Below are 24,038 nucleotides of genomic sequence, written 5' to 3'. Positions count from 1 at the left end.
GCCCGTATATACATATATATACATATACTGTATATATATATATATATAAAAATATGAACCAGAGGATTAAAAAGACGAGAGAGGGGAAATGCTGAGGAGGACGAGCGCTTTGAGCCTCAGCGTGAGGTCTAACCGTCCTCCCTCCCTCCCTCCCTTCCATCCTTCCTTCCTTCCTTTCCCTCCACCTACTCCTCCTCCTCCCCCCCCCTCTCTCCTTCAGACTGTCTCCCTTGATGGATCGGCCCATCAGTTAGAAATAATTAGGATGAGCTGTAGTCTTGTCTTTGCCGAATGCAGGATCACCGGGGAGCAGGTTCGAGCCTTAAAAGCAGAACTCCATCCAGCCTTCACTTTATATTCCTTCAGGGGAGGCTTGCACATCAAATTGCATCATTCCACTTTATTACTCTGCTTCTTCTGCACGGGATCATGCAAAGACAAGCAGTTAAAGTCAAAAGAGCTGATGATTTCACCTGCTACTTTCTGGAAACTTGTGCAGCACGTTGTGAGCTGTTTTTTGGGGGTTTTTTTACCTGCCTCAGTGTGATCAAAGCCATGGTTGATGCACACGATGTGTAGCTCCTGTCAGTGTGTAAATCACACCTGAAGGCAGTCACCACATACGCCCCCGCCCCCCCCCCCCCCCCCACACCCTCCCACTCGTCTGTTTATCTTCTCCTTCATTTTCACGTAGCTAATGCTTCACTCCTCAGCAGATGCTCTCGTCCACTGGAGGCCACCACTCCATCCTGTGGACCGCCGATTAGAGCGCTTTCATACTCGGGCTCCTCGAGTGTATCTATTAAGCTCCAACATATGATGAATCGGTAAGTGAGACGCATCGCGGGACCTCCGCGACTCATGGAGAATGAAAAAAATCTGCATCTTCAGCGAGTGACGGAGTGACTTTAAAAGCTGCACTCGCCCCCCCATTTCTCCACATTAACAATGTTTAAAAAAAAAGACTTTGTGACAAACCCCAAAAAGCAAATTATCCTCCAATTCACAAAAGCTTTTATGACGTTAATGGGGTTTTTTTTTTGTTCCACCGCACATATTTAGGTTTATTTTCTCTGTCCCTCTAACCATATCTCAGAGAAGGGGACATATGCAGCTGTGCATTCCCGTAACTTTTAGTAGTAATAATTAGATTTTTTTTTTTTTTCTTTTGTCAAACCACTGCAGGGGAACAATCGGCTCTTAAGATGCCGTCTAGCTGTGCTCACTCTTAATGGCACCCATTTGGCCCTGGATCGCTTGTGTTTGCCACCTGGGGACACCTCGACCTGCCCAGTGCATCCGTCGCCTGCAGCCCCTCCGGCCTCCTCACTGATGAGCCCCGAGCCCCGATGGACCGCCTCACATAAGGCCTTTGTGTGTGTGTGTGTCTGTGTGTGTGTGTGTGTGTGTGCTAATACCAGTGAACAATGGCACAACATCGCAGTCATCCTCCTCATTATCCTCCTCGTTATCACTGCCATCACCTTCAATTCTCTCTCTACTCTCTGTTTTATGTTTTTTTTTGTCCAGCACGTATGTAGTCCTTGACAAGGCGTTAATAATGCAGGTTTTTTTTTTTTTCACACGAGCGACGCGTGTGTTTATCCATTCAGACTCGCTCCCTTGTTACTTGTTTGAGCGATTTATTCTCTCAGTTGGAGCGTTTATACCCGTCTCCCCCTCGAGTGTCTCTAACAGGGCGTTGAACCTGCGGTCACAGAGAAGCTCAGACACACACACACACACACACACACACCGGGGCAGCGTCGATTCATTATTCAAACACGACCTTTCTTCCTCCTCTCCCTCCTCCTCCTCCTCTTTAAAAGCAGAACCTTCATGAGTTTTGTCAGACAGACGAATGCGAGGTGGTAGAAGTGCCAGAGACAATCTGGGGCCGGCACTTTTCTCTTCTCTATTATTGAGATGAATGGCATTGTGGGTGCGAATGAGAAGTGTGGAGCAGCTGACAGGGGGGGGGGGGACTTCTGATTGTTGGTTGTGTTTCTGAGGCAGCCTCATAAAAGAATAGGTGTGTGTGGAGAGGCGCGAGTGAATAAGTGTGTGTGTCGGGGCGTTTGTCGGGCCTTTCATGTTCCTCGCCCGGGCTCCACGTGATGATCAAACTAGGAGGCCGAGTGGCTCAGAGGACGGAGCATAAAAGATCAAAATGTAAAAGAGAGACCGGTTGTCTTTCTGGCTGTTGGTGCTTTTAATGTCCTGTGGTCCTGGCAGCAGGTGTGTCGCCCTGAGGGGTGAATATATATATATGCCGTTGAAATCCCCCTCGTAATAAGAAACGTGTCCCCTCTCCGCGGTCGTGATGTATTTTAAACGGCCCGGCTTCGCGGTGAAACTCGCTCCACCCCGGAGATGGAACGGAAGGAAAGGAGATGGAATTCCATCTCCCGAAAACACAAACCCATTTTCAATTACACAAAAAAAAAAACGGAGGACACGCCTGTGCTCGTCCGTGTTCTCTTAAAAGAAAGGGATTGTTCTTTAAGGCAATCCAATCTTTGAGCAAATGGGACAGAAGGTTGCTACTGTCCCAAGTATACAACTCACGGTGTGAGTGAAGATAACCGGCCTGATACCCCCAAAAGCCAAGGACATCCTTTTCCATAATGGAAAAAAGATATTTGGTTTGGATGTTTGGCTGTTTTCGAGTGCTGCAGAAGGTTAGTGCCACGCTGGGGACGCCAACATGTCAGTCCGTAGCACCGTGGAATTTATTCAGCTCCTGATATCAAAAACAACGTTGTAAACGTGTGCGACGGCTCGTCGCTCTCGCATTCGTGAAATCAAAAACAGCAGCTTTCCACCATCAGCAGCGTGATGTTTAAAAAAATCAAATCAAGCTGAAAATAAAAGCTCCCAATCCGAACCGCGCGGCCTGGACCTTCAGTTAGTTCTGCTGCTGACTCAACCGCTGCAATCAACACTGCATGCATAGACAGATAGATATATGAAGGCTAGACATATGAAGGCTAGATATATGAAGGCTAGATATATGAAGGCTAGACATATGAAGGCTAGATATATGAAGGCTAGATATATGAAGGCTAGATATATGAAGGCTAGACATATGAAGGCTAGATATATGAAGGCTAGACATATGAAGGCTAGATATATGAAGGCTAGATATATGCAGGCTAGATATATGAAGGCTAGATATATGCAGGCTAGATATATGAAGGCTAGACATATGAAGGCTAGATATATGAAGGCTAGATATATGAAGGCTAGATATATGAAGGCTAGCTATATGAAGGCTAGATATATGCAGGCTAGATATATGAAGGCTAGACATATGAAGGCTAGATATATGAAGGCTAGATATATGCAGGCTAGACATATGAAGGCTAGATATATGAAGGCTAGCTATATGAAGGCTAGATATATGAAGGCTAGACATATGAAGGCTAGATATATGAAGGCTAGATATATGAAGGCTAGATATATGCAGGCTAGATATATGAAGGCTAGATATATGCAGGCTAGATATATGAAGGCTAGACATATGAAGGCTAGACATATGAAGGCTAGACATATGAAGGCTAGATATATGAAGGCTAGACATATGCAGGCTAGATATATGAAGGCTAGATATATGAAGGCTAGACATATGAAGGCTAGATATATGAAGGCTAGATATATGAAGGCTAGACATATGAAGGCTAGACATATGAAGGCTAGACATATGAAGGCTAGATATATGAAGGCTAGACATATGAAGGCTAGATGTCCTACGGCGGAGTCTAGAACGTCCGCACATGGCGGCCATCTTGCTACGGTGAGCTCGCTCACCCATAACATTGTGTTGGTAGTGGTACATGTACTTTAAATAATGGTAACTTAACCAGCTGATTTTTAAACGGTTTGGTTTGATATAAACATGTAGTTATGACACTGCATACTTATGAATAATGTTCTGTTTAATATTATTTTCTTATGAAAATGGTTGTTTATAATTATAATTATTATGCAGTGTCATAAATACATCTCAACATGCAGCATTACTTGATGTATATTTGTAAAGGGAAATCTTCTACCTATTTTAGAATATTGTCCTATTTTTTAGAACATAATTATTCCTAGTATGTTTGTTCGTTCATAACAAACCAAATCGTTTAAAAATTAAGCAGGTTATGGTTATTTAAAAAGTACACCGATCACCACCAACACAATGTCATGGGAGAACCAGCTGACCGGACCAAGATGGCCGCCATGTGCCGACGTTCTGTGTACTCCGTTGGCCCGGCAACGCGTGAACGCGCGCGTCAAGGTCGGCGAACATCATTTCAGCGAGTCTTCAATGCATTTGTCCGTCGGTGCATATTCGCACACAAGAGGAAACGCAGAAGGTGGAACAAAAGCTGGAGAAATAAATGACAAATAACCCGCCGCTGTTTCTGTTGAGGTGAAATAAATGGTGAGCCCTGGACATCGCTGACAGGGCCGTGAAGTCGCCAATGCGTTTTTTTGCAGCCAAAGAAGAAGCCGCCTCGGGTCGTGTTGTTTGAACGCAAACACAGAGCGTGAGAATAATTCGAGGAACAAGAGTTTTTGGGGGGGAGCATGTGGCTCAGAAGTCTGTCCCTTTTAAGCCCCGCGTGGCGCCTTAACCGGGACCCGTTCCAAATGAAAACTTCAAATCCATCTTTCTTCTTTGGTTTGTAATAAGCAGCTAACAGATGAAGCATCACGGAGACAGAAGGGAGAGAGCGCGTAGTGGTGTACAGCAAAGCCCCCCCGGTGACTGATACCAGCCCCCCTTATGCCACCCGGCTCCTTCTGATTTTGAGATTTTTCAGGTGAGTGATTTCCCTTCTTTTTTTTTTCCTTTGCATGCCTCAGATCGGGGGGGGGGGGGTCGGGCTGATCTCAGTTAAACTCTTAATAAGCCCCATTTCACGGCATGCAGCCAAGAGATAAGATCTGACAGGGCAGGCGCGGGCCAGTTCTGAGACTACAGATCTGCGGGCTAAGCTCCGGATTGGAAGTTTTCCAAACCCCCCCCCCCCCCGGTGCAGCTTGTTGGGCGGAGAGCTCCTCGCTGCACGACGATACCAGAAGGGGGGGGGGGGACTGCTGCAGCCACCACCTGCCGCATGGCTCTTTCCTCCGACCCGCCGCCGCCCTCCTCCCAGGAGACCTGGTCCTAGGTGGAGGTTTCATGGTGCCCGGGTGACGGTGACCAACTTCCTCGCTGCCGGATGTCGTGGAATCGTGTCCCTCGTGAAGCTAAAGGCGTGCAGGCAGGTGGGCTCAGCTCGCCATGTGGCTCGGGGGCATCTCATAAGGCCTCCGAGCAGAAAACACATTATCCACAGCGGACCACAGAGGGACGATTTACATCACGAAAGCCTTTAATTCCACTGGTGAGGTGGCTAAATATCGGTGAATGATATCTTCAAGGCCCGGTCGACTTTGGTAACACATTTGACCAATGATCCTCTTTCACTTTTCCCTTCCAATCAACCCTTGAATGGATTAAAAAATCTTGGTTGAATGTCCTTCTATATTTATATCGCTGGTAAACAACATGTATGGCTGCAGACATGGAGTGACTCTTACTGTCGTTCTCTCTGCACATGCATAAAACAGATGCACTGTGTTTTTAACCGTGCACACTAACGTGTCACCGTCCAGCAAAACTGAAGGCTTTCTGTTCCCCTCACCACGCACATGTTATTTATTCACACTGTTCATGCTATTTACGATTGTTGTTCTCTTCAACAGAGTGAATCATGGCGATGTTCCCTCCTGCGAGCCTTACTGTCAAAATCATAGTGTGGAAATATTCATATTTTGTCAATGTGGAACAGAAACGGCTTCACTCGAATTAACAGCGTGTGCATACTACCCTCTTGAGGTCAAAGTCTGTAACTGCAGGCAGAGTTGACTGGTAGTGACTATAAAGTGACCTATAGAAATATATAACTATCTGGTGGAAACATTAACACAATATATTTCTGTTAATATGGGGATTCAACGCTACACATCATTAAATACCCCCATGCATTATTTTTTCTGTCAACAGGATTTACATATGATGTGAAATTAGTAGTTATGGAAAATATGTACAAATGATTAACCACTTAACTATTTAAGGAGGTTTAGAGGTGAAGTAGACTTTCCTCGTCGTACTGAAGATGTTTCTGTTTTTTTGGACAGCAAATAAATTCCTCCTTATTTGCCATGCGCACAACAACACAAGATGTCAATTAGAGGGCTCTCTAATTCATAGCTCAATAAAGACGGAGATTATGAGTACCTTTGGGCTTATTTGTGACAGTAGCACCAACTCTTTTAATGAAAAAGCCAACTTTTTGTTTCATGATGTCCTACATATACTCTATATGTCTTGACTGAGAGATAACGGTTACTCACACACACTGCATGTGTATCTGACCGAGTGCACGGGCTTAAATAGGCTTGAACATCGTGTAGGACAACGTTCTGCAAAGACTATGTGAGAATTACATTGTTTGCATTGTCTGTGCTTACTTTTTAAAATATGTAAGGGTGCAGTGGATCGAGAATGCATGGAAATATGTAGTCATAGAATATACATTTCTGATTTTTCATTTGGATTTGACAGAAATACTAAATAGTATGTATCGCTCGTCACGGGTAGCTTATGACAATTCTAAATAATAATAGCAATTGTCCACTTATTTTACTTTCAACGTGGACATCTTTCCGTTTATTGAAAGGTGTATTTGTGCATATATTTAAATGTCCACTAGGTGGCAGCCACGCAATTTGGAGGAAAGAATCCTACTCAAATTCTGATTTAAATCCTAAATATTCTAAGGGCCACAGGCTCGCTCACTTACGTTGTTTTCTCTCCAACTCACACACGCCGCGTTTCTTCAAACATTACCTCCCGTTCTGTGACCTAGTTTACATTTTATTCTGAAACTAAATACCGCCACAGATCCTGTATAATTTTTTTTTAAACACTTCCGGTTTGGAGCGCAGCTTTTAAGATGCGCCAGGAGGGACAAATTTAAGCAGTTCGTCTCTCAAAATGGCGGACGAACCAACACGGGAGTGGAGCGAACAGCAGCTCAAAAGTGACGACTTCCCCAAAAAAGACATCATAAAGTTCATTCAGGACAATGCAGCCCACTCGGTACGCGCGCGCGCGCCCCTCGGTTCCGTTGCCTCGCGCCGGGTCCAGCTCGCGCGGGTCGAGGCGTGTTGGCGCCCGTCGCGCTGCGGCACGCTGCGTGGTTAGCCCCCGCGTAGCCACATCGCGACGCAGGCTGCTGCTGCTGCTGCTGCTGCTGCTGCATCGTGCGCGACACCGCGGGCTCGTGTTTTAGGATGGAGAGGCTCCGCTTGGTTTTGTTATCACACGGAGCCTCGCACCGCGTTTACTTGAAAGAAAATATTTTTTAAATAATGTTTGGTTTGCACGTTGGTGACTCTTTGCACGCGCTAACTTTCTCCTTTTTTGTTCATTGCATTTTCTTTCTTTTTTTTCAGTTCCTCAACGAGCAGAAGCTGCTCGGAAACATCAAAAACGTCGCCAAAACCGCGAAGAAGGAACATTTGATCGTTGCCTACAATCAGCTCTTTGAGAGCAAAGTAAGTGATTATTAATGAGCCTTCACATCCGCCCCGCAGATGCGGTGTCACTCCACGTGTTCGCTAATAAACCCTGCGTGCGTGCGTGCGCGCGCGCGCGTGCATCATTTGCAGAGGTTTTTAGGTACAGAACCGATTGAGGAAGTGACCGAGCAGGTTAGATCCGTGAAGCTTGACGAAAAGCCCAAAGACGCCCCCGCGGAGATAGTGGATGAGGTACTGAGGGAGGGGGGGGGAATATTTTCAGATTTATTTGGTTTGCTCCAATAACTTTTTATTTTTAATAACCACTCCTGCATCTGTTTCTCAGGGTCCACCAAAGTTCTTCAAGTCTGTGCTGAAGAAAGGAGACAAGGAGAACTTCCCAAAGAAAGGGGACAATGTGAGCTGCTGGTACACCGGCTCCTTGGAGGACGGAACCGTCTTCGACACCAACATCCCCACAAGTACGACAGAACCGGACCCGAAGCATCGTGCACGGGTCGTTTTGCCCCCCCCGCCTCATGTAATCTTCTGTCCTCCGCTTTAAACGTGTTTCCTCTCTGCAGCGGCGAGAAAGAAGAAGCAGACCAAACCGCTGACCTTCAAAGTGGGCCTGGGCCGGGTCATCCGAGGGGTGAGGGATGCACGTCTACTAAAAAATAAATTAAAAAAACTGGCATGGAGCTCGACCTCATCGTTGCTCTTTTACTTCCCACAGTGGGACGAGGGCATCCTGACCATGAGCAAGGGCGAGACGGCCCGGTTGGAGATCGAGCCGGAGTGGGCCTACGGAAGGAAGGGCCTCCCCGACTCCAAGTATCCTTTCCTCCGGGCTGCGCACATTTTTTAAAATAATTCTTTAATTGTTCTCCCGTTTTCGTTTTGCATCGACTGTTACTTCTCCTTCACCTCGACTCCTTCCAGAATCCCCCCCAACGCCAAGCTGATCTTCGAGGTGGAGCTGGTGGCTGTGGACTAACCGCCCCGACCCACATGCACCGCAGTTTGAAAGAAGAAAATATTGAATTGCCTTGCTGTAAAGTTTGACGTTGACATGGATGTTTTGTTTTTTTAATTGTACCGTTCTGTTCCTACTTTGTCCTTCACCGTGTTACAAGAAACGGGCAGTTATCACAGCGTTTTGTGTTTTGGCCAACAGGGGATGGCTTGTCAATAATGTACATATGAAACACCCTGAAACCTTTTTCTCTGTAATTTCTTTTGCATCTGAAATGTAAATGATTAATAAACTGGTTTCAGAGACTAAGTGCTTTGCTTCATGATTTTTAACCCTTTAAAAAACCTGCTTTCTTTGCAAAAATGCAAGCTCATAGTTTTGAGGAAAGCTTTTAGCTTAACCAACAGGAGACTTTGCTATTGACTACCAATATTAGGCAAATGTGCCATTTATACATTAAAACGCCATTAGAATTACAATCATTAATTGAATGATACACCACAAACAGCCATTTTCTTCAAGCCAAATTTTATTCTGTACAGCAGGATAACATTTAACCTGGTAAAAACACATGGATGGTGATCATGTTTCTCCTTGGGGGCACTTTAGGAGTTGGCGTTGGGTCCCTTCTTCTTTCCGAAGGTGGGCACCACATTCACAAAGCGCCTGTTGTACTGGATGCGACGCTTGGCTCGGCCAGTCTTCTTTTTCTTCTTCTCCTGCTTTTCAACCTGGACAAGACAAGGGACAATGCTTATTTCTCTAAAACCATCATATATGCTGACCAGCTGTACACACAAAGGGGTAAAACCGTACCTTGGGTGTCTGTCCCCTCACTTTTCCAGCACGGGCCAGAGAGCCGTGGACCTTGCCTTGAGGTGGGAAAGGGAAAGTTAAATGGGATTGTGATTTGTGTTTACGGCCGAACTAAAGCCTCCGCGTGGCGTCCGTGTACCGACCTCCCAGCAGCCTGCCGGCCACGTCCAGGGTGCACAGCTCCGAGACGCCACAGGATGCGAGTGTGGAATCATCCTCCAGCGGGCACCCAGCGAGCAGCAGCACCTGGTCCTCTACCAGGAGACCCTCCAGACCCTGGACATGGGCCTGAGAGACAAAGAACAAGAGTCATCATCACGTGTAGGTAGGTTTGATGGGTCTTCACCCTACAGTGACTGTAGATGCTCGACTCTTACACGCCTCATGTTGCGAAATAATAGTAAAATGTTCATTTTACTATGGGAGAGAAAGAAATGGCTGAAGGTGTGACAAATAAAATGCAACATACATTAGGTCAGCTATTAAAATGTACTGCATTATCTTTTAATGGCTGACCCCATCAATCTGCAAAATAACTAAGTACATCTAAAGTGTAGCTTACTTGCGGAGAGAGTAAATATACGTTAAAAGTTATAATGGACCATTGTTGTCATTTAAAGGCGGTTTTTCTGACTCCTTAATCCAGCTTGTGGACACGTTACCTTGATCTGTCCAACAGTCTCCTGTCCGGTCACCTCAAGGGTGTGAGTGTTCTGGGCACGCAAGAAGAGCTGCATCTTGATGCTGGAAGCAAAGACACGTCCATCATTATCATTCCACATGTTGCGGAAATCAGCTTGTGCCGTCGGGACTTTCATGTGAGAGCAAACACTGGCCACCGATCACCGCGCGTTGAGGATTGGATACGGTTAACCAGCTTTAAAGTGGGAACACGTGGAGGACGTTTTAGCTAAGCTCACAGAACGGGCAGGTAGCTCAAGAACATTGGAAAGCAACGCGCCGGGAGCCGCAGCAGACATGTCTCTCTCTCTCGTTAGCCACCGCTAATGCTACGTTAGCTTAACTAGCCGCATGGGGCACGCGTTTCATGAAGTCCGTCAAAAACCACATGAAATGTGAGTTAAGTGTTCGAATAAAGTACAACGCGGGATTAATAATCATATCGGTGATACATTTGTATTCTAACTCATACCTGTGTTTCCTATAAGGAGCGTTTTTCTCTCAAATCGCACAGGCCTTACCTCGTTTGATGCTAGTCGTTCAACGCTAGGCTTAGAAAGGGCTCGCTGAGGGCTGTCACTGCGCATGTGTAGATTTACGTAAGAAGAGGCGGAAGCAATAGCCACGCCCATCACGCACCGGACGCTGTTTCGATCCCCTACGTATCAGTTATTGTTTTATTTGCAGCTTCCTTAATCGACAACTGGATTGATGCAATAAAACGTCACGGAGCGCCGTACACCATAAAGTTGTGACACAATCATTTGATTATGAGCAAGGTTCATTGGGATATTTTATTATATATTTATAATTGATTTATACTTTGCTGTCAGCTCGTTACTAACAGATGCAATATGTTTGCACTGAACACAAAAGAAAAACATGCTTGAACTAAATACCTGAAAGAATTGTTTTATTGATTTAAATAATTTGAATCAGTAAGGAATTGAAGCATGACAAACCAACACCAACAGTTCGGGAAATTAATCTCTTTATTATGAAATCAAGACAAAATAAAAAAAAAAGGGAACTCTTCATTTTCTCTATGGAAACATTAAGCATAACATTAAAAATCTTTCAGGTTGGTAGGGTGAGCGAGACTCAGAGGGACATCACAGTTTGCTTCCTTTACAAGTTTAAATCTTAAAAGCGCAAAGAAAGAGACCAAGTCAAACAATCTAAGAATTAAAATGCTTTAATCACAAGAAAAAAAAAATATCTGCCTTCACAAATAACATGCATTAAAGAACCAAAGAAAGTAGCCTGTGTTGGAGATGAATGTAGCAATTCATTGTTTTTTTTTTTTATTAAACATGACCAATCAAGATGACTGTCACGGAGCCCTGTGTGTGTTATTATTTCAACCAATGGGCTGCACACTTTAAACCAGAAAGAAGAAACTAACAGCTTCATTGGTTGAAAATCTCCATGACAACATATTAAGTAGCCCTGTTTAGACATTTTAGGCAGGTCAGAAAGGATGTCTTCCTCCGAGTCTCCATCTTAATGTCCGGATTTCATTCATCATGTTGGGGGAGGAGGGTAGTACTGGTTGTACTGGGCATACTGGTTGTACTGTCCCCAGGAGTTTTGTCCCCAACCGCCATATTGCTGCTGAAAAGGAGCGAGGGAGGGAAAAAAAAAAAAGTGAGAAATTTATCAACCAAATAAAAATGGTAGAAAATACAACCATATGTGGCTCCACTTGATTGGTTTGACGCAAACTTGATGCGGAACATTTTTCTGCTGCTCAATCAACCAACCCACCTGGTACCAGCTGTTGTATGCAGAGTTGCTCGCGTTTGGGTCCGTCGCCGCGGAGACGTCTCCCATAGTACCGTCCTCCATACGCAGCCTCTTGGCATCAGGCTCCTGGGAGCTGCAGACCAATGGTTTCAAGTTATTAAAACGTTACGCTGTTTATGGAGAAATTGTTTGCACCCCTGAGTTTAGTGCCAGTCGCTGCAGTAAAACCGCTAATAACCTTAAGGCTTGATTGGAGTTACTCAAAGACTTACAATCTGTAAGTCTGTCAATCATTCACGTATCTCATCATAGCTCCATCAGATTAACTTCCCTGTGTATTGCTGATGATCCAAAGGAGTGCCGCGTTGACTATGAGGCAATGTGGACGCAAGAGGCAATTTTATTAAACAAGGGCTTTGACTGGGAATGTTCGTATTGGCGGTGTTTAAAAGAAAATTTACTAAAACCTTCTTCAAAATGGTTCGGGGGTAAAACAAATAACTCGGGGGTGATAAAAACAAATTGTGAAATGTCTGAATATGTTAAAACCACAGGCGTATTTTATAAAAAAGTACTGAACAATAAGTGTGTTGATGTGTGCCCAGCCCTGTTCCCTTATGTACCTGTCATACCCGTTCTCGGCCTTCCTCTTTGAGGATTCGCTTTCTTTCTGTAGCTTTTCGTTTTCCTCGTATGCAGCCACAAGCCTGAAAAGACGTAAAATTAATACAAATTACTCTGTAAAAAAGATCAACTTCTATCACTACTATGTCCCAAAAAGTCACAACACTCACACATTGATGTCACTGCCAAAGTCCTCGAGGAACTCAACCTTGCGCTGGCAGAAGAGGAGGCGCGACTCAAGGGGCATCTGGCTCTGCAAGGCTCGGTCGAAACAGGCCAAGATCTCCGCCTCGTTCTGCGTCACATCCCCACTGTACTCCAGCTCAAGCAGGTTAAGAAAGAGCTTCGGACTTGTCTGTGAAGCCACAAAACTATTAGTGTTCATCCCATAACTAGTGTAACGCAGCCAGTGGAGCGGTACAAACCAACACCTGTTACTGAGAGAGGGGGTGATAAACGATTGTTAGTGGGTCAGTCTGTAAACACTGTTGAACATTTCACCACCACCCATGAGTGTATAAATGAATGAATAGAGCCTTTAGTATGCAACTTCCTTATTACACAGGTCCCCCCCCGGTCAGAACACTGGGCTAAATGGCACCAGATGAGAAGTTAATGGTCTTTGCGGACCATATTCTCTGTCAACCATTCTGGGATCCATCCGTCCTCACCTGGTCTCTCTCGATGGCATCCAGCAGCACTTTCCGGGCCTTGCTCAGACTTCTCTGCACCTTCATCATCTGCCTGGCCAGCTTCACAGCATAGAACGATGTCTCCGTGACGTTCTTCGCGGACTCCATGGCCTCCCTCAACAGGGCCTCCGCCCCCTCCAAGTTCCCATGACGACGCTCAAGACTGACCCTCCGAAGACGAACCATGGCCAGACCCGGGACCACTTCCTCCAGCGACTTCAGGATGCCACGGGCCTCCTCCACATTACCTGGGCAGAGGAAACCAGGATACTGTCAGGTAACGTGCACCATCAGAGGAAACTGTGATAACCAGAGACACCTCCAAGTCTCCTTGGTAATTTGACTGGGTTCAATTTGCATGCTGGTTTGAAAGAGAAAACTCACCTTGCTGCTCCTCGAAAGCGGCCCACAGCAGATGGATGGCTGGCTTCCTGGGCAAATGGGTGGAGCAGGCCTTCTTGTAGACATGTCGAACACCATCAATGCTGTAGCCTTCTAGATATTTTGCATACTTTAGAGTGAAAAACAGAGATAGTTTGAAGAGATGTAGGAGAAAAAGAACAGAGGAGAAGAAACAGAAGGGGGGCAAAGAAGACGACACATTTTAAACCTAAAATTTCAGTCAGCAAACGGAATTTCTTCATTGACAAGATCGTTTTTAGAAATTTTCTGTGTAAACCCATCAGCACCTTCATGGAACCAATTAGATAAGTTTCTGTAAGGTAGTGGGAGACGAAGAAGATGCAACGTAGTAGTTGGCAAATGCTGCAGTCAAATCTTGTGTGGCAAGCAGGCCATCCCCTAATACAACAGATACAGTCAAATATCAACGTTACACGCAAAGAGAGTGCAGGACGATTTACTGTGTCGACGTGATATCATCGATGGTGGGGGATTTGCAGGGAGGTAGCGGGAGTGAGAGGGAGGTCGAGGGCCACGTTACCTTTGTCCAGAACTCCTCGTAGAGAGCACAAGCGATGAGGCATCGTTCAAAGAGAACGACCACGCGCTCAGGGATCCCGTTTTCAATTTCAAAGTCCAAGTACTCCTTCCAGTTGTTCAGCTGGGTCTTCTCCAAGGATTTCACGTGGAAGTATGGTCTTTTTATCTATAAAAAGGAAAAGACAAAATGATTAGCATCGTCAGTGAATGAGAAGGGATTTTGAACAATTGGCACTGATGAGTAAACGAGACACATACCCCCTCTTCAAAGGCCCAGCGCTTGCTGACTTCGTGTTCGTTGTGGTTGAACACTTCCTGCCGAACCTCGATCACCTTGTGGCGCATGTTCTCGATCTCAGTCACTCTCTACATGAAGACACACACAAAAAAAAGACGTGGTCAACACCCAAGCGTAATTTACACAGACGACTTTTCTCCACTTGATGTAGAAACTGCTAGTCCCGCAGCCAAGGATTTACATCACCATGAGCTTGCCAGAGATAAGAAGCCTGGGAGGGGGGGGGGAGGGGGGAAGAGGAATGTATGCACCCTGCATATCAGCCACTGGGTGCAGGTGCCGGGGCCTCAGTTGATCCGTTTAGTTTTAGGGCGATTCCCTGAGTGGATGCCAACTTGAATCCCCCATTGGCATTTATTGGCTTGGCTGCTGACATAAAGACACCTCTTCACACCTGAACAAAGCTTTCCGGCTAATGGAGAACAGGCAAGCTCCTGCTAATCCCTGCAAGATGTGCCTTTGGAAACGTCTGCCATGCAGGAGGCAAGTAGATGCATACCTTTGCAGGATCCACGAGATCATCCATGCCCGGCGGCAAGTCCTCAGAGGCAATGGGCGTCTCCTCAACCTCGCCAATCATCGCCAATAGGCTGGCTTTGGAGAGCTCGAGCCGCAGCTGCACAAACTCCTCTTCTGACAGGAAGTGCTTGGGGTTGTTGTTCTGCACGTGATCTTTGAATCTGCAAATTAAAAAAATAAAATAAGATTTGAAGAAATTAAAATAGTTGAACTGCTAAATCCTGTACCTAAATTGCTTTTTTGTTATTTACAAAAATCTTTGTAATCTGTACAAAAGTACAATGTATTTGGATTACAGTCATAGGATTTTAATGGTGAATAAGAGTAAAATCAGAAGCGTTGATGAGAAACCCCTGCAAATACTAGTCTCTGCTTTCTAACTACAGAGGACACGAGTCTCTGAATCCTAAAAACGAGTTTTTTCTCTACCTCTGGAAGTGCTGGGAATACAGCTGGGTTGGGATGCCCAGGACGCGGTCATAGATGGCGGTAACATTAGCCAGCTTCTCCTGCTCCGTCTCCCAGCTGATGTAGGACTCCCAAAGACGGTCTGAGCGAAAGTCTGTGCCTGCTGCGAGCACTGCATGTTCATGGGCACTGGGGAAAAAAACATGAAAGTGTCAATCTTGAGCAACTTTTAATCTGATTATCTAATATAATTCAAGGAAACAAGGAGGGGGGTGTCAATTAAATAAGAATATTTTTACTTACGCTCTGATGCGCCCCTCGGTCTCTGGGTCACTCAGGTCAGAGTTCTCTTTGATGTAGGTCAGGTAATGCAGCCACAGATCCACACTGAGAGGGATAGCCTGTAAGCCTCTTCTGTATACCTTGAGACGAAACACAAACAAGCCTGTCAACAGCTGGACTGTGAGGTTTTTCTCTATCCATTAAAAGTTTAGAAAGATAGAAAAGCATGCATGTCGATATGGCATTTATATTTACCTCTTCCGCAACCTGTATATTCTCATGCTTTTTCTCAATGTCAGCGTACTTCTTCCAGTAGCCATAGCAATACGGATAATGTAGGAAGAAAGCATCAAATGCGCTTCTCACAGCTGGAAGATAATTCTGCAAGGGAAAGAAAACAAAAATATTCAAGTTCAGTATAATGATCCATCTTTTCCTCTTTAATCATAGTAACATACAAAAGTATCTGAATGATCTGCATGTCTTTCTTACCTCTTGCTCCACAAACTGCAGCAAGTAGACCCAGCCATTGAAGTCTTCTGGGTTATCCTCACATTGTTTGAAGAGTTTTTCAAACTCACTTGGCTCCAAAGCAACAGCTTCTTCTGTTGCCTCCCTGGCTGGTTCTTCGAGTTCCATCCCATCCTCTGTCATCTGCTGAACCTCAGTGCCATCTGGAGATGTTGGAAAGAAATCATGACGTGGAAGAGCCACATTGGGCTAGCTTGTGTTTTTCTTAATATCAAATCAATGGCACGCCTATTGCTGGAAAGAGACCAAATAATGAGTGAACCGCTCTGACTGACACACAATGATTGGAATTATATCAACCACTTCAGGTGATTGAACGGATGAAATAACTTCGGTAAACTATGTTATTCTAAAACATCGTTACATTTTCCACTTAAAATGTCCCTCTTCTGCAGGTATACAAAGCAAAAACTAAACGACTATTTTTACTGCCATGACTGCTATCCTGACCTGTTGGTTCTGGCGCAACGGTCATCTCCTGGCCTTCTGGCTCAGGTTCTACAGGCTCCGGTACGTGTTCTGCTGGCGGCTGCGGCGGCTCTTCCTCTTCCGCGGGCAGTGGTGGAGGTGGTGGCTGTTCAACTTGGAAGAGCTGGGCACTGGCAATCTGAAACTGTTCCACGGCCTTCTCCACAGATCCCAGCTCCGGGGAACTCATTTGCTCGTTTGGGGATTGTTGTTGTTGTTGTTGTAGTTGTAGTGGAGCATCCTGGGACGCATCAGAGTCCTCGGGTAAGATATTCGTGAGTGGTTCTGGAGCAACCTGGTCAGGGGACCAGTCAGCAGTTTGGCCTATAACAGGAAGGTCAGGAAGAAAGGCATCCCCATTGCTCTCCATGGCAGGGGACTCAGTGTCCAGCATTTCAGTGATGGGGGCGTCTGAAAGTTGTAGTTCTGTTGAAAAGTCGGATGGACCATTAGCTTCAAAATTAATTCATAAAAAAACAAATATATCAGCAGAAATGTTGATAATTAGCTTGGATAACGTGTAAATATGACCGCTAATTGTGGAAATAAAACGTAAGTCCAATTCATTTTAACTTAATGCAACGCTATGTAACCCTGTTGACTAGCTTTGCACGTGAAAAAAACGAGTCACTGAAACTGGCCGCTGTTGCTATAGCGCACTTCCTTGTTCAAACATTAAACGGTTCTTCTTTAGACCCCGACGTCGGCGAACAGATTAACGTTAATAATCTAAGGGGACGTTATCCCGTGCGCGTCCTTCTTCGTAAAATAACACTACGTTCACCCTAAACCCAAAAGCAACGTCACGCGTTTCGTCGAAATCGAACGTTAGCTTTAGCCGTGGTTGTTGTTTGAGGCCATGTTTCCCAGTCAAAGTTCAGTCCGAAGTTGGGCCCTGAGCACCATCTATTTCCCGAGCAGGTTGAACTCCATTGCGATAATTTAGTAAACCAATGTAAGAACCTTACTAATTTTATCTCACCAGGATTATATGTTTCGGTATTAACAAAGTTTACCCAACGGTGGTCGATTGCATCACAATTGCGCTCAGCTCAAGCCAACTGGATCACCTACAACGTGCTACGCATTTGCGTCCGCTTCCAGGTCTTAGTCGGCACCAACAGCTTTTCCACGCTAGCTAGTAAGCTAGCAATTTCCGTAGCTGACGTTACCTCTGACGGCTATGCCTTAGCTTGCCAAGATACAAGCTCACCGATTTATTAACCATTAATACGTTTTAGAATCTTACCCGCGTCTTCCATGAAATGTTGGTCGACCTTGTAAACTTGTGTGCAGCTCTCGAAGTCACTAAATTTAACCTACAATAGCCCGGCGCGCTTCGCCCACCATACTTATCTTAAAGGAGGGACGTAGCGAGATGCGCATGCGCGTCAAAAAGCCCGCCCACCAGTGTGGTGACGACGTTTGAAATAAAGTTTTCAAATGACTATAAATGCAGAAGAATGAGGGTTAACTAAGCAATAGGGACGGTAGACTCATTTAACCGTTTTCTAAGGCAGACGATGTACCCTGCTCGTGAGAATGACGTGTCCGGTCAATGATTGAGAGGGATGTGTTGATTAATTTACTAGATGAAGGCAAACCTGCACATACAATGTTGCATTTTCCAAGTGGTAATAGTTATACATGAATTAAAACAACTGGTTATTTTGTACAGAGATGATGGACAGCATATTTTTTATTAAGCACCCCTGAAATACAGCGTGTAACACTCGGACGTTACTTCCTCCCAACATCCACGTAATCATACTGGATCCTTTTTGGAATGAATGGTCGGACATGTCGGAGATACCCGGCTGTAACCCCCCCCCACCCCCAGTCTCTTGAAATCAGTAGGCTCACTAAATCCAAACATCTGTTACATATGCACAGCTATGCATACAAATAATGTGGCAGACGCAATATTAGAGGCGATTTAATTCATGATGAAAGCTCAAATGGTGTGCAGATCGGTTGCTGTGAAGCACGCATGCGAAATGGCGTATGGTGCTTTTATGTACAGTCGTAAATCCTGAAACTCTTTACTGTGTTTAGTTATTGTAAATTGATAACGTTATTATATATGTATTGAACGAATGGCATTTGAATGATGAATGTGTGTAAATGTGTAAAAGCTAAATCAGAGCTATGTCAGAGATTATCCTATGTCAGTATTACTGCTGATGCAGTTTGATCAATTCTGATCGCTTTTTATTTTTAGGTGGTACATATTAATTTTTGTTTATGCCATTTGTTTAACTTTTCACAGTGATCTTGTATGTTTGCTCAAGTGAGTTTTGATACAGTTTTATTCCAGTTAACTGTAAATATAACTAAACCACCCCCAAAGTGTCATCAGATTTCAATTAAAATATTTTTAGTTGCTGATTTTGCACAGAACAGGGTATCCTCTTTTTCTAAATAATGTTCTAGGTCTAGGTAGCCTTTTATTACCACTTATGGTGGCACGTACTAGTAGTAATAGTAATACACTAATTCATGTGATTAATAATATAGTGGTATATGCATTATACTGTAGCTTACTATAATCACAGTAATATTACGTACAATATAAAACCGCAATGCTATCTGCCAACAAAGATAAGAGTAATATTATATACACTTTTTGGGTCGTCCGATCTCGGAGCTCACGAGGAGTCCCTGAACGCAGCAGCGGCGGAGCGCGTGCACGTGTGCGCGTGCGCGAGCAGGCGTAGAGGAAGTGGCGGCTGATCTGGGTCCGCACCTTTTCCGGTAACACAGCACCCTCCGCCGCCGTGACTGAACAGCCGGGGAAGCGAGAGAGCGGCAAGAGAGGGGAGAAACGGCCGGGGGACTGGGTGATGATTGCCGCAGACGTTGGTACGTACCGCGCTCTCCGGGTCCGTGGTGTTTATTCCTCTTATTTTTAGCCTCTGCAGAGAGAAGCTTTTTTTTTTCTTCTTTTTTCTTTTTTTTTTTTACTCGGATCCGAAGTTGTCCTCTGTGCCTCACTAACACCCCTCCCTTCTCTCTGCCGCTCGTGTGTCACAGGGGGGGTGGAGAAGAAAAACTCGGATGAATCAATGACCTTCTGATCGAACACCCCCTTCACCCGGCTGGACGGACCAGACCAGGGAGCTAATATCCGGGTGGATTTTTAAAAAAAGAAAAGAAAAGAAAAGAAGGACCCCCCCCCCCCCCCCAAAAAAAAAAAAAAACCCGTGGTTTTGGATTCTACCGACTGCGATTGGCTAAAGGGCAAGTGTGGGAACCCCGGGTTTGGTGGGACTGGGCCGGATTATTTTATAGTGTTTTAAGAAGAAAAAAACAATAACAATACAAATCTGCTCCGTATCAAGTCCAGCTTTTTTTGTTGTTTACAGGAGAGTTGAAATGTGGATTTTAAAGGAAGCCTAGTTTGAAACGAGAGGTGTGGGGGGGGGGGGGGGAGTGTCATATTTCCCAGTGAGAAGTCACCCGCTCAGGTCACACCTGCTGATTGCGCCTCTCACCGCCTTTTTCAAATGTGGTGACGTCACGTGGAAGGACGTCAGGTTGCATCGAAGAACATTTTTTTTGTTGTTGTTTTCTTTTCTTTTTTCTTCTTCCGCTCCCACAAAAGTATTTATGCACAGCAAACAAGATGGGGAAAATGATCTCAAAGATCTTTGGCAACAAGGAGATGAGAATATTGATGCTTGGACTTGATGCCGCGGGTAAAACCACCGTCCTGTACAAGCTGAAACTGGGACAGTCGGTCACCACCATCCCCACGGTGGGCTTCAACGTGGAGACCGTCACCTACAAGAACGTGAAGTTCAACGTGTGGGACGTCGGGGGACAGGACAAGATCCGCCCGCTCTGGAGACATTACTACACGGGCACCCAGGGCCTCATTTTCGTGGTGGACTGCGCCGACCGGGACCGCATCGACGAGGCCAAGCAGGAGCTCCACCGGATCATCAACGACCGGGAGATGAGGGACGCCATCATCCTGATCTTCGCCAACAAACAGGACCTCCCGGACGCCATGAAACCCCACGAGATCCAGGAGAAGCTCGGCCTGACCCGGATCAGGGACAGGAATTGGTACGTCCAGCCCTCGTGCGCCACCACGGGGGACGGACTGTACGAGGGCCTGACCTGGCTCACCTCCAATTACAAATCTTAATGCTGATTGGTCCCTTCACCGGCCTGGACACTTGGAGGCGAGAGAAAGAGAAAAAAAAAAAAAAAAAGCGAGATCGCCGCTGAGCACGAAAACAAGAGTTTGAGGAAGAAGAGAAGAAAAAAAATGCAATCTGAAGCAATTTAATTACCACAACCTCTCTGCCGAGTGTACGTCAAAGAGAGGAGCAATTATATCTTGTTTTATTTTCCTTTTTTTTTTGATAACAATGAGTTCAATATAACCCCAGATTTCATTTAAACAAGAGGACATTTATCTTTCTTTTTTTGGCTGGCTTTCCTTTGCTTTGGTTCACATTCTGTATAATCAGTAGGCTACTGTTTAAATACGCAATCCGCTCGCTTTGGAGCTCTTCTTTTTTTTTGTAATTCCTTTCAGGGGACTTTGGGATTAATACGTTTGGGCCCCCCCCCCTTCTTCCCATGACTCAGCCGCATATTCAAAAGGACGGGAAACTCCTCGGCATATCGCTTTCACGGCTCAAACCGTCGCTGGGACTCGCAGGCACGTGATTCAGCTGCCTCCTCGGGGGGGGGGGGGGGGGTTACAGGTGCTCCCAAAATCAGGGCACCTATCTGCACCACGGAGGTATTCTCAACTGCTGAGTTTGCACTTTGGAAGAAGTGGGGGCAGTGGCCAACTAGCTGGTTGTGCACATTGTAGCTTGTCTGTGACTGACTTTTGGACCTCAGAGAATGTTTACGAAATACCCAACCTGCCCCCCCCCCCCCTCCCCCGGTTCAGTTATACTCTGCTCTTCTTCGTCCCTTCATCATCATCATCACCTGCCATGTTAAGGTCCTGCAGACTCACATCAAGCCTGTTCACAGTTCACTGACACTGCTCTGTTGCTTTCTTTTTGTTCCCTTTTTCTTTTTGCTATGCTGATGAAATAATAAAAAAAAAAACATATATCCAGATCAGAACGGAAGTAGCGCCTTTTTCAATAAGCAGTAAGAGAGGCGATGCTTTTCGCTTCGCTCGCCAAAAAGAAGGAAGCGAGAGTTTGGGAAGTGAAAAAGAGGAGGAGGGGGGGGGGGGGCGACCGGTCAGAGCCGATCCTCGGGCCTCGAGCGCGAGTCGCTGTGAATAAATGATGACGTCTCTGGTTCCAGAGGGCTGATCGTCGGGTAAACTATGTCAGGTGTCGCCACAGGTGAATTTCAAGCGGGTTAGCGAGGAGCTCGGTGCCGAAGAAAGAAGAGTCAACGTCAACGAGCTTAAACTTGGAAAAAAAGTAGGGAACAGAAGGACGCCGCTAGTGGGAAAACTCCCAGGTGTGTTCAAACAAGGGCGCAGTTAAAAGTTTAATGGAAATGACTCACAACGACTGGTGTCCTCGTCACGATAAGAATCGGACGTTGTGCTCAACATATTTTTCCTTAGAAGAGTAAATCTGGGTCAGTGACGAGCTTTTTTTGGGGGTTCGGGGACTCGTCGCTGAGGCGGCAGACTTGAGATCAGGTGGGGATTTTTGTTGTTGTTGTTGAAGCCATTCATGTTTAATTAGTCGTAACCAACCTACTACGTAGCGCTGCAGAGTTGCGGGTGTCCCGGAGCCCTGGAGGAGACGCCGCCGGGGGTCAGGGAACGTTGCAAAGGCGAGCGTTTATTCGGCTGGGTTTGCGTTTTAGGTTCATTTGTGCATCAAGTGTCAACATAAGGTACTGAGTGTAAAGTGTAAAGTACTCTCTCCAGTGCAGTCTTTGATAATATGCCCTAACGCCCTAATGTGTCCCCCCGAGAGACGTCCTGCAGAGTCCCAGCGCAGGAACGCCAGGCCTCCAGCTCGGTGTTTGCTCACGCCGTGTTTGTTCTGTCGCCGCTGGATGTGAAGTTTAACCCATGAAGGACAGGGGCGAGGAGAGGGGGGAGGAGAGGGGGGGGGGGGCGTTTATCTCTCCTGAAACCGCTCGCTCTTACACCTCGCTTCAGGACGTGGACATTCCCAAGTGAAATGTACCGATGCCTGATTCTTCTCTCGGGGAAATGAGGGGGGGCGGGGGGGGCAGTTCCACTCACCTGTGGCCCTCAGTCAGGGGACCGGGCTCTGTGGTCACATGCCTGTTGTGGGTGGGGCGGGGGGGGGATCACAGGTCTCTGCTGACTACGGAAGCGTTGGATTCGAATGAAAGCCCGAGCAGACTTTTCTTTGGTGTCCAGCTTTTAGCCATTGTGTGTTGCTCCGGAGGTAATGGGGGGGGGGCGATCCTCCGTCATGTGTTTACTCAGGCGTTCCTCTTTGATTTTGATTAAATGTTGATGTTGTTCACAGAGCTGACCAGGAAACTGTCCACACAACGTACATCCCGACGGCGGGGGGGTGGGGGGGGGGGGGGCACAGAAGAGGTTGTGTTTTTAAAGACCTGAACTCAAACTGCCCGACAAGTAGTCCCCTCTCTGCTTGGTCTACTCGATGAAGCAATACACTGATTGTGTTTTTTAGAAACTGCAACCACGCCTCCACCAACCGTCACGCAGCGAGGCCTGCAGCCTGTGGTTGGTCGGACCAACGCGGTGTCGGGATACAGCACTGAGCATTGTGTCAGCTATTTAATGATTTCGGATTAACGAGATCGTTTATCCCTCCACGTCATTTTGACCCCGATTCGCTGTGGAAATGGAATGCAACCGATGCAAAGGCTCCAGGCCATGACACCAGCAACGGGTTCCATCGTTTCATTATCGCTTTTCTCTGTCTTTTGACTCAATGGTTATTGTCACAGGCATTTCCTGTCTAACAACTTCCACCATTGACACACACGCGCACACAAAGGCCCTTTGGGACCGACTGGATTGGCCCGGAGCCGCGGCTCAGAAAGGGTCCCCGGTCGTCACCGAGCCCGTTTTTAAAAAACGAGCAGAGTGACGTTCGGGCCCCGCAGAGCGGTTCCCTCCGCCTCGGACAATGTGCCGATAATTACAGGCAGCCCGAGGCCTGTGTTTGCGTTTGGTGGAGAAGTCGTGCAGTGGGAGGGACGTGTGCAGCAGTAAGGCGTCACTCTCACAGATGGAATCAATGGAGGCCTTTTTGTGTGTGTGTGTGTGTGTGTGTGTGTGTTAAAGAAGAGCAGGTGGAGGCAACTTGAGGGTAGTGTTTACAGATATTTAACACAAAACATCAGATGTTTTGTTCACAATATATTCGATATATCATTTGAATGTCATTGTTTGGGTGTGATCAGTCGGTTTTCACACACAATGAGAAAACTATCAAGAACAGGAAGCAAGCTCTCCAATCAATCTTACTTTAGCAGATATAACTGATCCCTGATACTGAAACTTTGATTTTGGCCCCCAAAAGAAGAAGAATCGAAT

The 24,038-nt window shown here is 46.1% G+C and overlaps 4 protein-coding genes across 5 annotated transcripts; 2 read left to right on the top strand and 2 right to left on the bottom strand.

Moving 5' to 3' along the window:
• The first annotated feature begins 6,988 nt into the window (after nt 1–6,988).
• On the top strand, nt 6,989–8,847 carry fkbp3 (FKBP prolyl isomerase 3). Its single transcript, XM_037449408.2, has 7 exons — nt 6,989–7,144; nt 7,501–7,602; nt 7,717–7,818; nt 7,913–8,048; nt 8,151–8,218; nt 8,303–8,400; nt 8,509–8,847. Exons 1-7 carry the CDS (start codon nt 7,040–7,042, stop codon nt 8,561–8,563), a joined length of 666 nt encoding a protein of 221 aa, XP_037305305.1. The 5' UTR covers nt 6,989–7,039; the 3' UTR covers nt 8,564–8,847.
• Nucleotides 8,848–9,053: 206 nt separating this feature from the next.
• Nucleotides 9,054–10,706, bottom strand: faua (FAU ubiquitin like and ribosomal protein S30 fusion a). The gene is made up of 5 exons (XM_037450238.2): nt 10,561–10,706; nt 10,021–10,102; nt 9,502–9,646; nt 9,359–9,414; nt 9,054–9,273 (listed from the first exon to the last, which is right to left on the bottom strand). The coding sequence occupies exons 2-5, from the start codon at nt 10,093–10,095 to the stop codon at nt 9,148–9,150; spliced, it is 402 nt and encodes a 133-aa protein (XP_037306135.1). The 5' UTR covers nt 10,096–10,102; nt 10,561–10,706; the 3' UTR covers nt 9,054–9,147.
• Nucleotides 10,707–11,013: 307 nt separating this feature from the next.
• Nucleotides 11,014–17,942, bottom strand: prpf39 (PRP39 pre-mRNA processing factor 39 homolog (yeast)). Of its 2 annotated transcripts, none has more exons than XM_037448992.2 (15): nt 17,799–17,942; nt 16,532–16,975; nt 16,043–16,224; nt 15,806–15,931; nt 15,572–15,690; nt 15,290–15,457; nt 14,841–15,021; nt 14,302–14,409; nt 14,045–14,209; nt 13,486–13,612; nt 13,081–13,349; nt 12,580–12,764; nt 12,409–12,492; nt 11,807–11,918; nt 11,014–11,653 (listed from the first exon to the last, which is right to left on the bottom strand). In XM_037448992.2, exons 1-15 carry the CDS (start codon nt 17,809–17,811, stop codon nt 11,564–11,566), a joined length of 2,373 nt encoding a protein of 790 aa, XP_037304889.2. In that variant the 5' UTR covers nt 17,812–17,942; the 3' UTR covers nt 11,014–11,563. The 2 variants fall into 2 exon arrangements, with proteins under 2 accessions (XP_037304889.2, XP_037304890.2); XM_037448993.2 differs by having other exon boundaries at nt 11,014–11,650.
• A 1,312-nt stretch (nt 17,943–19,254) lies between these two features.
• On the top strand, nt 19,255–21,092 carry arf6a (ADP-ribosylation factor 6a). The gene is made up of 2 exons (XM_037448994.2): nt 19,255–19,411; nt 19,583–21,092. Exon 2 carries the CDS (start codon nt 20,175–20,177, stop codon nt 20,700–20,702), a length of 528 nt encoding a protein of 175 aa, XP_037304891.1. The 5' UTR covers nt 19,255–19,411; nt 19,583–20,174; the 3' UTR covers nt 20,703–21,092.
• Nucleotides 21,093–24,038: the final 2,946 nt, after the last annotated feature.

The sequence above is a fragment of the Pungitius pungitius genome, chromosome 20, assembly GCF_949316345.1.
Source record: "Pungitius pungitius chromosome 20, fPunPun2.1, whole genome shotgun sequence".
NCBI classification, from domain to species: domain Eukaryota; kingdom Metazoa; phylum Chordata; class Actinopteri; order Perciformes; family Gasterosteidae; genus Pungitius; species Pungitius pungitius.
The sequence above is the reverse complement of the archived record's forward strand: the minus strand, read 5'-3'. Positions and strand labels throughout refer to the sequence as shown.